Genomic DNA, 15,033 nt, shown 5'->3' with positions numbered 1-15,033 from the left:
TGTTGTTTGTCACCCAGAGGGGCAGCTACATAAATGGAAATAAATGCTAAAAAGCAGTTAAAAAATATTTCCTTAAACATCATGAATAATTATAGCACTACTCTCACTTCCAATCCTCAGTGAGAAGTTTCAGAACTTCCATGTTAAGAGCAAGAAGTTAAACATTTCATTAATGTACACCCTCAACAATAAAGGAACCAGCAGTCAAGAAATACACCACAGACTAGCACTTGATAGAGCAGTCATGAAGGCCCTGTAAAAGATATTCAGATGCTATGATGTGTCTATACCTACAAAGATGAGAATCGTGCATGCAGGCAAAACTAACTTATTCAAATATACTTTGGGGAAGGCAGAAAGATTCTAATCAAAGGCAGATTTTTACCAAATGCAACAAGGAAGGATAGTTTCATGCTGAATATATGAAGCTGAACTTGACACTGAGTTTTGAACTGCAAAAAAACTTATTCGACATTGCCAGAATTTACTACAGGATGAGGAAAAATCCAATTCATTTGGCTTGAAAAGTCAAAGTATTATTAAACTTGTAGGCTGCAAAATCATTCCAAAATAATTATCAAAAATTCATAACAATGTGAGAGCCTACTAAAGTTACAATTCTTAAAATGTTATATAAGGCCTGCTTCCCTTTTTAGAATAAGGCTTAGAAACATAACAGAAGGTTTTTTTAAATCAATCAGATGATATATGCAAGGTGTTATGTACACCCTCAACAATAAAGGAACCAGCAGTCAAGAAATACACCACAGACTAGCCACTTGGTAGAGCAGCCGTGAAGGCCTTGGAAAAGATATTCAAGTGCTGTGCTGTACTACAAAAATCAGAATCGTGCAAGCCATGGCACTCCCTGTGACACTCTATGGAAGCGAAAGTTGGACTTTGAAGATGGGAAGAGTATTGACACTTCTGAACTTTGGTGTTGGAGAAGACTCCGGAGAATACCGTGGACAGCTAAGAAAACAAAATGATGGATCATCAAACAAATCAACTCAGAGTTCTCACTCAAGGCACAAATGACCAGGCTCAAATTATCACACTTTATGTGAAGACCTAGCTCTCCAGAGAAGGCTCTGATGCTAGGAAAAGTGGAAGGAAAGAGAAGTAGACGACCAGCAGCAAGGGGGATGGACTCAATTACAGTGGCGATGGGTGCATCGTTAGATGACCCAAAGAGCCCGTTGGGAACAGATCACCTTGGGTAAGAGTTGACACCAATTTGATGGCACATAATCAAGCACTATGTATACCTTAAGGTCTTTGTAAACACAAAATTATCATTCATACAGACAGTATGTGAGAAAAAAAGATTGATTTGTGGCATTAAATATGCATAGCAGCTCTTCATAATATATACACACACCCCAGGCTGACTTACAATACAAATATATACAAAAGCAAATGCTATTACTAAAAGCACTTTAAAAAGAAAGTTAACACACACAGCGGTTTTAAAAATAAAGGAAGAATCAAAACTCTTTTCCTCAGTGCTTAAGTGACAACCAAGTAGGGGTCCAGCTTTAGAGGTTTGCAATGCCATGGCTAAACACCACCTCCCAAAAAATAACTGCCTTCCTTATCTCCAATGGGGGGATCTGAATGAGAGATTCACATTCAAATTTGGGCCTGACCACAGGTCCCATAATTCCTAGCCAGCCATTGTATGTGAGTTTACTTTGTGGTCTATTAAACACAGTTTAATAGACCACAACTCTGCAACTTTTGGGGTTGTTTGCCATAAAATACTTACTCTACAAAGTTTCAGAAGCTGATGTTGCTGGCAAGCCCGTCTTTGCCTTTTGCAAAATGGTTACGTGATCATCTGGTCTCTGCTACTTCCAGACTCCTGCAAACTGTGTCTATCCATGGTCAACAGCAGGCAAAGTTAGTACTGCTCTACCCTACATTTAGACAACTCTTTCAACTATTTTGCAAACCAGAGAGAGAAGCTGGCAAGCAAAATTGCTTGGTGCTACTGATAAGACCCCAGAAATGGCTTGTGCACTGTGTAACCATTTCATATTTAAGCCAGACACATAAGTTCAGGTATCACAAGGCTGATGGATCTGGATATAAACTAGAAGTGTTTGGTATCTTATCTGAGGCTGGATGTTTATAATTCATTTTACTTGTTCTGCATGCATTTTTATTTTTTGTCTTTAAATTTGGTCTCTGACCTAAAATAAAATAAATGTTTGAAACCATTTCCATATTCTTTGTGTTAAAGAGAATTCCCATCTGTATACTAAATATAACATTTGGTTTAAACTGCTATACACAAAAGGCAAAACAACTCACACAAAGCAACGATTCAGCTAGTACATAGACTGATTTTATGAGCTGACAATGCTACAAGAGTGGATGTTAACAGCCAGAAGAATTGGTTTGATGCATTTTACACACATCTTTTAGAACATGCGTTCTGTGTTCAAAATAAGTGCTTTGGAGCTCAAAGAAGGATTGGAAAATCACCAGCAGCTAAAAAAGAAGGTGAAAACTGCCCAGGGAATTTCAATAGAATGCCATTAAGAAATCCAGAGAGAAGAGCTGCAAGAATAGGAACAAAAGATATGCTTGAAATTTGTTACCACAAAACTCACTTGGCGAAAAATAATGCCTGTATCAGTACAGTAGCGGTTGGTCTGCTCTCCCCCTTGCAAGATGACAATTGCGTTCTTTGGAACATCCTTGTTTGCTCTCAGCCGATCACACAAGCGAGTTCTATTCAAGGCAAAAAGCGCTGCCGAGACTCGTAAGGTTTCATTCCCCAGCCAAAACGTTGCCCTGGAAAGAGGAAGCAAAATTAACATCTGTGTGCAAGACAACATACATAGACTAAATGGGCAGAGAAACACCACCTTCAATCAGGATCAAAGAGCATTCATTAAGGAAGATTTAAGCCTCACTGTTGCATTTGGATAACATCCCTGGATTTCACCTAGTGTAGAAGTCAAGCAGGGCCCCAAAGAAAAATGATTCACAGAATAGTTTGCAGTCTTCTGAGAACATTCAACCAGAAAAGACTACAGTATTATAAATCAGTGCTCCCAAGCCCTGAACAGGTCACATGCCCCAAACAAGGTTAAACCCTGTTGCTATCAAAGATCTTTGAGAAGTCCAGCAGGACCAACAAGGATAGCTCCTTCCTCAGGCCACCCCACAAATGCCCAATTTAAAACTTCAGTTTTAAAACTGAACCTGAAATCATATTAGAAGGGATCCACATCATGGAAGGATTCATATAATAGACTAGGCCAGTGTTTCTTAACCTTTTTTGCTCAGGACCCCTTTCCATTTTTAAAAACTATGGAGGACCCCAAAAGAGCTTTTGTTTATATGGGTTATATTTATTGATATTTACCATATTAAAAATTAAAATTGATACATCTGCTGCCACTACTGCCTCTCACAATTGTTTGATGGGATTTTAATATTGTATTATTTTTCAGCATAGGCTGGCAAATAATTTTGATTTCACAGACCACTGAGAAGGTGTTGGGGGACCCTCTGGGGCCCTCAGATTACACTTTGAGAAAACTGGACTAGGCTAAAATGGAGTAGAGAATTTGTGGTTCAACATATGGGAACCAAACAATATCTTGGCCCACTAAGCCCACATATCATGGGAACCAGGACACCACATTAAACCATCATATTGGGCATGTCACATGGGCACAGTCATTATGTTAACTTGGGTTTAGAATTAAGCCTCTTAGTGAATCTAGAATTTTCATTTCATCCAAAAAGGAGAGCAACTGATCTATCTCCAGTTATTATAATACTGTAGATGAAAAATGATCAGTGATTAATAATAATGAGCCAGAGGTCCATCAAGGGATGCTGGTCAAGAGGAATCCTGAACCACAGGGGTCTGCCTCCTCTTCCATTCAATGTTTTTAGCCTGTTCATGACCCACAAGGGCAGATCCCATCTTTCAGAAATGTATTTCTGTATTTTGGTGGAATAACAGTACCAAGAAATAAAAGGCAAGTTTGCCAATTATTACGCATTTATTGACCAAATGTGTATCCCGCCAACTCTTCAGGACTCCTAGCAGCTTAAGATAAAATAACACAATAAAATAACAAAAATAGGATACAAAACAGATCAAGTGTTTCTTTCTTTGCATCACATGCTCCATGTTGAAGTCAGAGGGAAGACAAGGGAAGAGAAAGAAAGCAGGATTTCCAAATTCTAGCCTACTTCCCAGATTTCAGTATCAACCAGCTTCAGAGCTAAATATCCCACATTTGCATATTCACCTACTACTGGCTGGTTACCTGAAGCGGATTTTATCAACTAAAGCACGCTCTGTACAAAACCACCTTTTTGGAAAAAGAACAGTTGCACTTTTAAGTTTTTCCACTGTTACTATGCTGAGCTGTTACAAAAACAGAGAAAATAAGGACCAAACCCCATTAACCTGAGCATGCAGCACTCCCTGATGTATTAATTATTATACAGTTTTCTTGGAATACTGCAGACAACCTTTGTTTTATAGCAGCAATGAGGAAGCTTCAGCTTCTGAAGTCCAAAATGAACATTTTAAGTATCAGACAACATACTGAAAAGAAACTGTTAATCTGTAAGCATTGTTCCATGAAGCTCAAGGGCCAAACCTCTTTGAGATGCAAACACAAATTCTGAAAATAAGTTGGCAACTTATTTTCAACTGGCAAAGGCTGCCAGGCAGATCAGAGACAGGAGCTCCGTTCACTGAACCCAAGACAAAGCCTCCACCTGCCCTTCCAAAAACACGGAGAGCCTGTTTTTTAGGCAGAAGCACTTCACATGTTCCTATCTGGGCTGCCACATCCTGCTGAGTTTGCAGAGCATGCCAAGGCAAACGCTGGGTATTAAACAAATCCAGCCAGTGCTATCTGCAATGTTGCATGAAGTATACAACTGAAATCAAGTCAGTCAACTAGGGTGAAGCCATGGCTTACTGCGTTGTCCAAATGCAAGTTCGCACAATGTACTAAATGAGAATAGAGTCTGTTTGGCTTCAACTAAACATGTTGTATTATCTTATTCATAGTGGTTTGAATAAGTTTACCTATTGTTTATGGTTTAACATACTACAGAAACTCAGCCAACTGTGTGGCTTATCCAAGAAACCATAGTTAAAATAAATCATGGTTTAGCATGGCACAAATCCCCAACCTGTACAGAGGAGTGAACATCCCAGTTCTAGCACAGCAGGGCAAGTTTAGCAATATCTCTGTTTAGCAACATCTCTGAAGGATGCCTTGCCTGGGTAAAAGTGGGTGTGGTGTGGAACACCCCAGAAAAGACCTAAGTGTAAGGGCTGCACAGGACATACCAGGGATCTGGCACCCAGACTATCACGCTTTCTTTCTCCAAATGAATTTCAGCAAATGCTTGGTTCTGCTGCTGGGTAATTTAGGGATTTGCAAACCCAACACTTCACTGGAGGATGGCATCTTGAGAAAAACTAATTGCATGAACCTACCCATTCCAGTTATAAATCACAGCTTATGGCTTCGAGCATTGGGTGAATCCAGCCAATTATGGTTTATGTAGTAAATCATGGGTAATCCAACCATAGCTTAGCATAATGTGCGAAGACAGTCTTTGTATAACTAACTCCCAGCAAGAACCATAAATGGAAGCAGCTGGAGCTCCTCTTGAGTGGCAGAAGGCAAGCAGATAAGAGTGCCTCCCCACCTTCCTTGCCAAACTCTGTGGGACCATAGGGATTCCTACACCTAGATCCACAAAATAGTCCAGTTTCTTCAGAACTGGAGTCTCTGAGAAGCAACTCACTTCCCAGAAGCCATTTTTATTCACAGAGGGAGGTTTTTGTAATGGCTTCCTAGGGTTTAATGAGCTTCTGGGCTGAGAGGGACTAGGACTTGGGTCTCCCCACTCTTAGTCCAGCACCTTCTCCACTTGACCACACTCCTCTTGGGCTGAGTAATGTTGGGTGATAAGTAATCAAGAGAGCTTCCATGGCTGACGAGGGACTAGAACCCAGCCACCAATCTTGATCCAATACCATGATCACTATCCTACACTGGCTCTTACAAACTCTGTCTTTTGTTAGCCAGGGTTTATAGCAATGTGCAAGCCTAAACAATTGTGACTTAACCAAACATGGTTAGGCAAACATAGGCAAACAGATGAATCTTCTCACAGATTGGACTCTGACCAACAGACATTGCTATAATAAGAATACTTAAAATTATACCAATTTACTCTAAAGCAGTCCCAGTTTCCTGTCACAGAATATTTTCTGTGCTCAAACTTTGTAAATCCTATATGTGAATTTAATATATGTTTCTGTCACTGTGCTTAACAGACCACCTGGAAAACTTTAAGGGGTGTTGAGGTCAGTGCTTTGCTAACCTTCATCAAAGGACCCTGGCCCTCTTCACGTAAAGCTAAAGAATTCAGTTCAAATAAAGGAAACATCTTTTATCCAATAACAGGACAAGTTCTTAAAAAAAAAAAAAAAAAAAGCTGTCCACTGGGGCATCCAAAAACCAAGATTTGTTTCTTAAATTTTGGAAAGAAAAGTACCTAAAGAGATAAAACTATAAAGAAGGCAGCAATTCCTGGTTGAGAAACAAAATTGTGCTGCATTTTACAAGCTGCTTCAATCGGGCTTGAGCTGGATCTTTTTCCTGTAAGTTCTACCAGAATGGGATCTTTCCACTTGAACTTAATGGGATTCAGGCTTAAATTCAGTGCTGCCTGGTCTCCTGCCTTCCCCAAATCTATCCCTTTCCCAGAGACCTTCTGCCCACAGTTGCAGAGGAAAAAGAGAATGGGAAGGTCTATCCAAAGCAAGTTGCCCAAGTGAGGTTCTTGTATCTAGGAGGAGAACCTGAAAGGACACCAGCATCCCTTGAAACCCCCAGTTTCCTGGAAGAGAGTGTTGCAGGATTCATATACTCAAGTGGAGAAAAAGGGGCACCAAGAGACTTCTGCTCAGGGACACATCAAGTCCAACATGTTTCCATGTGGCATCAAGACCCTCCCAGGCCCTATAGGGAAAGGGTGGGCACAGCACACTGGGCAAAGCTGCAAAGTTATGAGTTTTGCAATTTACACACTGATATAGCCAAGATGTTAGGGTTTTGTTTTTTAAACTGTTTTCTGGGCATTTTAAGGCTCACATACTGTTTTCATAAATACCCAGCCTCAAAATGGCAGGGAACCATACCCTAGAATGACACTAACCATAAGGAGTTTTGCAGGCTGCCCATCAAGATGGCAGACAAGCACTGCCAGAAGCCTGAGATGCCCAGCACAATTTTGCAAATTTCTTGAGTAAGGCAAGGAGGGAGGAGAGCAGGAAAAGCAAAACCAGAATTGTGCTGGCTGAGCTGCTGCTACTGCAAGATCTTGCCATGGTCCAGGTCAGAGGAGAAGCCAAAGCGCTCAGTACCAGTAACAGAATCAAAGATCCAAGGGCTCTGCAGGCAGCCAAGTGGAATCGTCCATGTGTGCATCAGCTGCCGGGATGCAGAAAAAACAGCACAAAGTTTATCACCCTGAAGGGTAACCCTAAAGGACAGAGATTTATCTCTTACTTGCAATCAATAGTGCCCAGAGTGTGCCCATACACACATTCCACCACTCACAGGGGGAAATAGAACCATTTGTTCTCATCCCACAGACCTCTGGCCGAACTTTCCTTCCTCCAAAGTGGCCAAAGGTGTCTACTCCCTACTCATTTTCGGCTACTTTTGCTCTGATTTTCAAAGCAGGAAACCTCAGGAAACATTCCAGAAGAGCTGAGCTTTGAAAAGGGCTTTTAAAATGTTTAATCTGCAGATGTGGTTTCCTCACTGCAGAATCGCCCCAGCCCAAAATGCATTCAACAATATCCATTGATGAGTTCTGGTGGCAAGGAAGCACCCCAGCCTTTACAGGCAAGGTTTCACGTCATCTTCCTCCCCCTTGCATAACTCTCTAGGTCAGGAAAAGAGGGCTAAGCCCTGAACCATACAAACCTGTTCACCAACATTTTATAAAAGACACACTCCAGATTTCCCATGGATGCTGGGCTAAGAGGTCTCTAAAACCTTGAAGTGGTTTTAAGGTAAGAAAAATAAAGCCTTAATTACATATAACAAGGAGCTCTGTCTGAACCCTTAGAACAGTGTTTCCCAAAGTGTGGCCAGAAGACTCCAAGCCCCTCTCAAAATTATTTGCCAGAAATACCTGCAAAAATTTAAAACAATGCCACTCTTATTTTTTTAATTTGTCAAAAATACAGGTTTTTTTCATGAAAAATATTTTATTTACGTTAATATCTAATGGCTTTAATATGTTATTTTTATATGATTCAATAAATATCCTATGAATGATTAAGTGTAAATGAATGTGTCAATTTTAATTTCTAATACAGTAAATATCAATAAATATACCCCATACAAATAAATGTTTTTGGGGTCCTCCCTAATTTTTAAAAGTGGAAAGAGGTCCTGAGAGCAAAGAATTTAAGAAACACTACCTTAGAAAATAGTTTATATGGCATCACACTGTTGATCTGCACAACATAGCCATGCTATGACAATTCAGTCAAACCTGTGTTTCAGACTTGCCTTGAAATAACAGTGCACGAACCTGGAAAGCTCGAGATTTCTACAAATGTTCTACCTACTATGTAGCATTCACACTGCCCACTAACTCAGTTTCCTTCCCCGTGTTTTACGGAATGAACTGCAACAGGCTGGTTTCATACAAACAAACAAGATGTCCTTGCACAACCAGTGATTCACTAGGGGGGTTGCATGACACGCTGAATCACAAGCTCATCCCACAGGCCAGACTGGCTTTGCACAGGTTAAAACAAGCAGGCACCGCTTGGGCGGCCAGTAAGACACGCACAGATTTCACGACTTCTTGGGGCTGGGTAAAAGCTGCACGAAGGAGTCTTCCTTCGTGCTAAGCCCCCTTTCTTCCCTCTATGACCTCCGCCGATCTTGGGAGCCCAAGCGGGGTCAGGCCTCGGAGAGGAGACCACCAGGACACCTCAGAACGCGAGGACGGGGCGGAAAGCCACCTCAGAAGCCGAAGACCCCGAGGTGGGGTCTGCCGAGCCAAGCGGGGGACACCGTGCTTCCGGGGAGCCCGCCAAAGAGGCACCGACCCACGAGCCCCGCTTGCCGGGCACCCAGTCCCAACCCAAAGCCCAGCCCCCGCGAGAGGGAGCCGCCTTTCCCCGGAAGGGGCCTCCGGGGGCCGCGGGCACCGCGCGGGGCAGCGTGGCCAAACCGCGCGCCCGGCCACGAGCGGCAGCGGCAGCGCCCCCGAGGCGCCCGCTCCGCCCCATCATCCCCAGCCACCGGTCGGGGAGCGCGGAGGCGGCGGTCCAGCGCTCCGGACGGCGCCGCGGCCAGGCCGCCTCCCCCTGCCTGGCTCCCTCCCCGGCTCCGGCCAGGCGCCCCAGCCCCAGCCTCCGCGCCCCTTACCGCAGGGACTCAGCCATGACGCCCGGAGGAGGCCGCACTCAAGCGAGGCCGCGCCGCCGCGCAGAAAAGGGGCGGCCCCGCCCGGGGGCGCGGTCGGTCTGCGCGCGCAGCCGGGCGCCGCTCTCCGCCGCGGGGCTCGCTGGGCTTGTCGAGGAAGGAAAGCGGGAGAGGGAAAGGTTTCCGGACTGTGGCCACGGGGTCTCTCGGAAACAGGGACGCTTCCTCCGAAGGCGGTCGTTGTCCATCTTAGCGGCGGGGACTTCAACTCCCAGAATTCGCCAGCCGGCCTGCTGGCTAGGGAATTCTGGGAGTTGAAGTCCAGACATCTGAACCGGGGCTGGGGTTGGGAAAGACCCGTCTCCAGATGTGTGTCCTCGGGATCGCCTTGGCGCACCCCGACTGGCTGCCCTGGGCCGCTTGCCGAAGCCCTGGGGCTGAGGCGTTTTCAGGCGCTCGGCAAGGCAACGTCGCTGCCATCCTTCCGTAGCGGTAAATGTTTTATTCATATGTTCATTCAAACTTCTTGTAGCCCCCCCAACTCCAACGGACTCTATTCTGCTTTAAATGTGTTCATTTATGCTACGGTAGTGGTATACTGCCCCAACAGAATGGGCTCTGCGTTTTATTTATGTATTTTATGTCCTGCCCCTGTGCCCGTCTCACACTTAAAGGGACTAATATGTATGTATGTATGTATGTATGCATAGACACACACGCGCGCGCACACATGGATAGCTCCCATATAAAATCCCATAAGAAGGGCTGAAATCCAATTAAACTTTGGAGGACTGTAAGACTGCCTGCTATGAACATGGAAGAAGTTACTTCGTTTTGGTTTCTTTAACAGGAACTTGAAACAGAATCTTTAACCTCGCAGAAGGTCTTTGCTCAAAATAAAAGATGACTGGTTAGGGAAGGAAGGAAAACTCGTTGTGAGGGAGGCAGAATCCATAGTTGGCTAATGATTTTCCCAGGACCAACCAAAATGGCGCAACAAGGTTTAGGACAATGTATTAGGGATTTTTTTTTTCATGAAGCAGCAGGGCATGACAGTTTCCTTGCTTCCCTCAGCTGATCTCAAAAGCTAAGCAGGATCAGACATAATTAGCATTTGGATGAGAGACCAACCAGGAAATCCCACAGCTGTAGGCTTGACTGGGAAGTTGAAAAGCATCCCAGAAGAGGGGTGGCAACCCCCCCCCCCATGCATGTAAAAAAGGAGTGAGGGTTTGATTGCTACTTGTGGCTGCCATTTTGGCTCCTTTGGCCCCCCGCAGACACCCATGTCTGTGTTGTTGTCAGAAAAAGCAAGCAAAAAGACATATTCAGGAAAGGGAAGAATATAGACAGGTTTCCCTGGAATTGGAGGCAGGAAAAAAAAGAGAGCTCCACAGAGGGGAGGGGTCAAAAAAGTCAAGATGGCAGCTGTGAATCTGCTCATTTTTTACCTGTATCACTATGGATGCCTCTGCAGGAAAGCAAAAGCCCAGGATGAACTGAGGTTAGCAAAGATGCTAAGTGTTCCAAAAAGGGCTTTTTTAGGCATGTTCAGAATCAAAGGAAAAGAATGCATATACCAGCTGCCCAGTTAACGAGGCTAAGCGCTAACATGTATAGGTAGTCCCCAGTTTAAGGAGGAGTTCTGTTCCCAACGTCTGTCCTTAAGTCAAATTAAATTATGTAAGCCAAAACAGTATTATTGTATAATATTGTATAAGTAGTATTGTGTAATTAACTTGAACCATTGTGTATTTAACTCAAATCATTGCATATTTAACTTGAATTTTGCTACAATAGGCTCCGTTTTTAACTATGGGTCATCCGTAAACAGGGTATTCTTAACCTGCAGACTACCTGTAATTTTAAAAAGGCAGAACTACTGAAATCCTGTTTTGGTCCAAACTTCTTCAGCGGAAAAAGCCATGCCTGCTCCATCAGGAAATTATCAGGACAGCATAAAGAGGAAGGCTTGAGGCTTGAGATAGACAGAAACGTGGTAAGAGGAAACCTCTTCCTTTTAGCTCCAGGACATCTAAGATACTGGAGAAACAGCAATGATCATTAGCTTTGAAATGGTGGGTGCAGCTGGGCAATTGAAGCCCTGTCTTGTTGCAATGCACATTAAAAAGAGGCAGCGATTTGATCACCTGGTCGTGTCTGCCATTTTGAAGCCAGCAATGGTTGCCCCTGAGTCTGTATGAAACTTCCTGTCTTATCTTTGAGAAGTCCTGGGAAGCTGGGAACTGGCAGATGACTGGAGGAAGACAAATGTTGTCTTTATCATCAAAGAGAGGGGAACGGAAGATCCAGCAAATTGCAGGCCAATCAATCTGACTTCAATAGCTGGGAAGATTATAGAGCAATCATAAAAAGATCAGGCTGCAAGAATCTTGAAAATGCAATAATTATCAGAAGTCAGCATGCATTGTTCAAGAACAAGTTTGCCAAATTAATATTATCTTGGTTTTTTGACCAGGCAACTTCCTTAATACATTAAGGGAAATCTGTGGACATAGTTTATCTTGACTTCAGCAAAGTATTTGTCAAACTGCCCCATGACATGCTTGCGTGGACTGGATGGAATGACAAGAGAATACACAGCTGGCTTAGAAATCCTACTCAGGTTAAAACTAGATTGGGCAAATATGTCTCCAGGTGTTTAACCAACTTAGTGAAGCATGTTGTATGAACACAGCCATCTAGTGTGGGATTTGCTTCTGAATAAACAGGAATAGTTCCAGGCCCATGATTATCAAAAGTGAGCTTTGCATATGGAGGACAGGATTTTTCTGGCAGGGTTCTACCTGTTTTGTTTTGGGGCTTTTTAGCCATCACCTACACTCATCACATGCCCAAAGTATATGAGTTTCTGCCTGCCAATCATCATCTCAAGAAAGCAGTTGGCTTTTATTTGATCCAGGACTAACTGGTGCTTCTTGGAGGTCTAGAGTACTCTCAGAAGCTGTTTCCAGATCCCTGGAAGGTGTCTGTTTTCTTCTCTCACTCTTCCTCAATGTGCAGCTTTCAGAACTGGGAAAATCCTCCCTGTTGAGATGTTTGTAATAGAAATATTCTTTCCCCTCATGATTTAATTCATCATTGCCTTCTTCACTTGGACTCATCTCTTCACTTCTCCAGCATATTATCCATCTTTATCCTTAAGCCTAACAAAAACAAAAGGATCTTCTACCTTCACATCTTCACCAGTCACTAACCATGCCAGCTGTGTGTTTTATTCTGTATCAAGTTTTATTTATTATATTGGATTTCTGATCATTGACCACCACAAAGTTCAACTAACATGCTGGCTGACATTACCTGTATACATCATGCATACTTACCATGCTATTCCATTCTGATTTAAGCAACGTTATGCAAAGCACAGAAAGTGTTAAGCAGTAATGAGGAAAAAAAATAAAGACATGGTGTAAAATAAATAAATAAATGGGGCAATGGTGTCTGCACAATGTGGCTGAAAAAGTCAAGATGGTGGCTTTGGCAGTTGCAGTCGCTGTCGCCATCTTGATTTTATGCACCATACCCTTTGGACACCCCTGAAATGGGAGTATAATGTTTATCATTAGTCTGGGTTTTTCACTTTTCATTTTTATTTTCCCTAGCTAGTTCTCCCAAATCCTGCCTTGCTGCCTCATTGTAGCAGGGAGATATTCCTGGGAGGGATGAGTGAATAATGTTGGGAGTATATGCAAGAGTATATTTTCCCAGCAGGGTCACCCAAGGCATGAATGTCATCCCAGCTGCCCAGCTAAGGCAAGCAGGCACCTACAGGTGAAACTCGAAAAATTAGAATATCGTGCAAATGTTCATTTATGTCAGTAAGGCAACTCAAAAGGTGAAACCAATATATGAGATAGACGCATTACATGCAAAGCGAGATATGTCAAGCCTTACTTTGGTATAATTGTGATGATTATGGCGTACAGCTTATGAAAACCCCAAATTCACAATCTCAGAAAATTAGAATAGTGTGAAAAGATTCAATATTCTAGGCTCAAAGTGTCCCACTCTAATCAGCTAATGAATCCATAACACCTGCAAAGGGTTCCTGAGCCTTTAAATGGTCTCTCAGGCTGGTTCAGTAGGAATCACAAGCATGGGAAAGACTGCTGACCTGACAGTTGTGCAGAAAACCATCAGTGACACCCTCCATAAGGAGGGAAAGCCCCAAAAGGTAATTGCAAAAGAAGTTGGATGTTCCCAAAGTGCTGTATCAAAGCACATCAATAGAAGGTTATGTGGAAGGGAAAAGTGTGGTAGAAAAAGGTGCACAAGCAGCAGGGATGACCGCAGCCTGGAGAGGATTGTCAGGAAAAGGCCATTCAAAAGTGTTGGGGACTTTCACAAGGAGTGGATTGAGGCTGGAGTTAGTGCATCAAGAGCCACCACACACAGACGGATCCTGGACATGGGCTTCAAATATCGTATTCCTCTTGTCAAGCCGCTCCTGAACAACAAACGTCAGAAGCGTCTTACCTGGGCTACAGAAAAAAAGAACTGGTCTGTTGCCCAGTGGTCCAAAGTCCTCTTTTCTGATGAGAGCAACTTTTGCATCTCATTTGGGACCCAAGGACCCAGAGTCTGGAGGAAGAATGGAGAGGCACACAATGCACGATGCGTGAAGTCCAGTGTGAAGTTTCCACAGTCTGTGTTGATTTGGGGAGCCATGTCATCTGCTGGTGTTGGTCCACTGTGCTTCATTAAGTCCAGGGTCAACGCAGCCATCTACCAGGAGATTTTGGAGCACTTCATGCTTCCTTCCGCAGACGAGCTTTATGGGGATGCTGACTTCATTTTCCAGCAGGACTTGGCACCTGCCCACACTGCCAAAAGTACCAAAACCTGGTTCAGTGACCATGGGATTACTGTGCTTGATTGGCCAGCAAACTCACCTGACCTGAACCCCATAGAGAATCTATGGGGCATTGCCAAGAGAAAGATGAGGGACATGAGACCAAACAATGCAGCGGAGCTGAAGGCCGCTATTGAAGCATCCTGGTCTTCCATAACACCTCAGCAGTGCCACAGGCTGATAGCATCCATGCCACGCCGCATTGCGGCAGTCATTGCTGCAAAAGGGGCCCAAACCAAGTACTGAGTACATATGCGTGCTTATACTTTGCAGAGGTCCGATATTGTTCTATTTCCAATCCTTGTGTTATTGATGTCATGTAATATTCTAATTTTCTGAGATTGTGAATTTGGGGTTTTCATAAGCTGTACGCCATAATCATCACAATTATACCAAAGTAAGGCTTGACATATCTCGCTTTGCATGTAATGCGTCTATCTCATATATTGGTTTCACCTTTTGAGTTGCCTTACTGACATAAATGAACATTTGCACGATATTCTAATTTTTCAAGTTTCACCTGTATATTGGGCAGCAGCGATATAGGAAGACACTGGAGGCAGATGATCACTTTAGTGATAATGACAAAGACATCAGTTAAGACTAGAGATGGAAACAGATATGGAAAAACAAAGAAAGTTTTCCAAAAATCTCTGAGCTGAGAAGGAGGTCCCAACCTCAAACTAGTATGATCCCAAT

General features: G+C 43.4%; 1 protein-coding gene across 2 annotated transcripts in view; it reads right to left on the bottom strand.

Moving 5' to 3' along the window:
- The window catches only part of PEPD (peptidase D), a 164,916-nt gene extending 155,292 nt beyond the window's left edge, over positions 1-9,624 (bottom strand). For both annotated transcript variants that reach the window (XM_088135846.1, XM_088135847.1), the window contains exons 1-2: positions 9,465-9,624; positions 2,619-2,802 (exon numbers count right to left, since the gene is read on the bottom strand). In XM_088135846.1, coding sequence (XP_087991972.1) covers positions 2,619-2,802; positions 9,465-9,481 — 201 coding nt within the window. In that variant the 5' untranslated portion in view covers positions 9,482-9,624. The remainder of the gene's footprint in view (positions 1-2,618; positions 2,803-9,464) is intronic.
- Positions 9,625-15,033: the final 5,409 nt, after the last annotated feature.

The sequence above is a fragment of the Python bivittatus genome, unplaced genomic scaffold, assembly GCF_059951505.1.
Source record: "Python bivittatus isolate LINGU-HERP-01145 unplaced genomic scaffold, Pbiv_v1 ctg000190_np1212, whole genome shotgun sequence".
NCBI classification, from domain to species: Eukaryota; Metazoa; Chordata; class Lepidosauria; order Squamata; family Pythonidae; genus Python; species Python bivittatus.
This window is presented reverse-complemented; position numbering and strand designations above follow the sequence as displayed.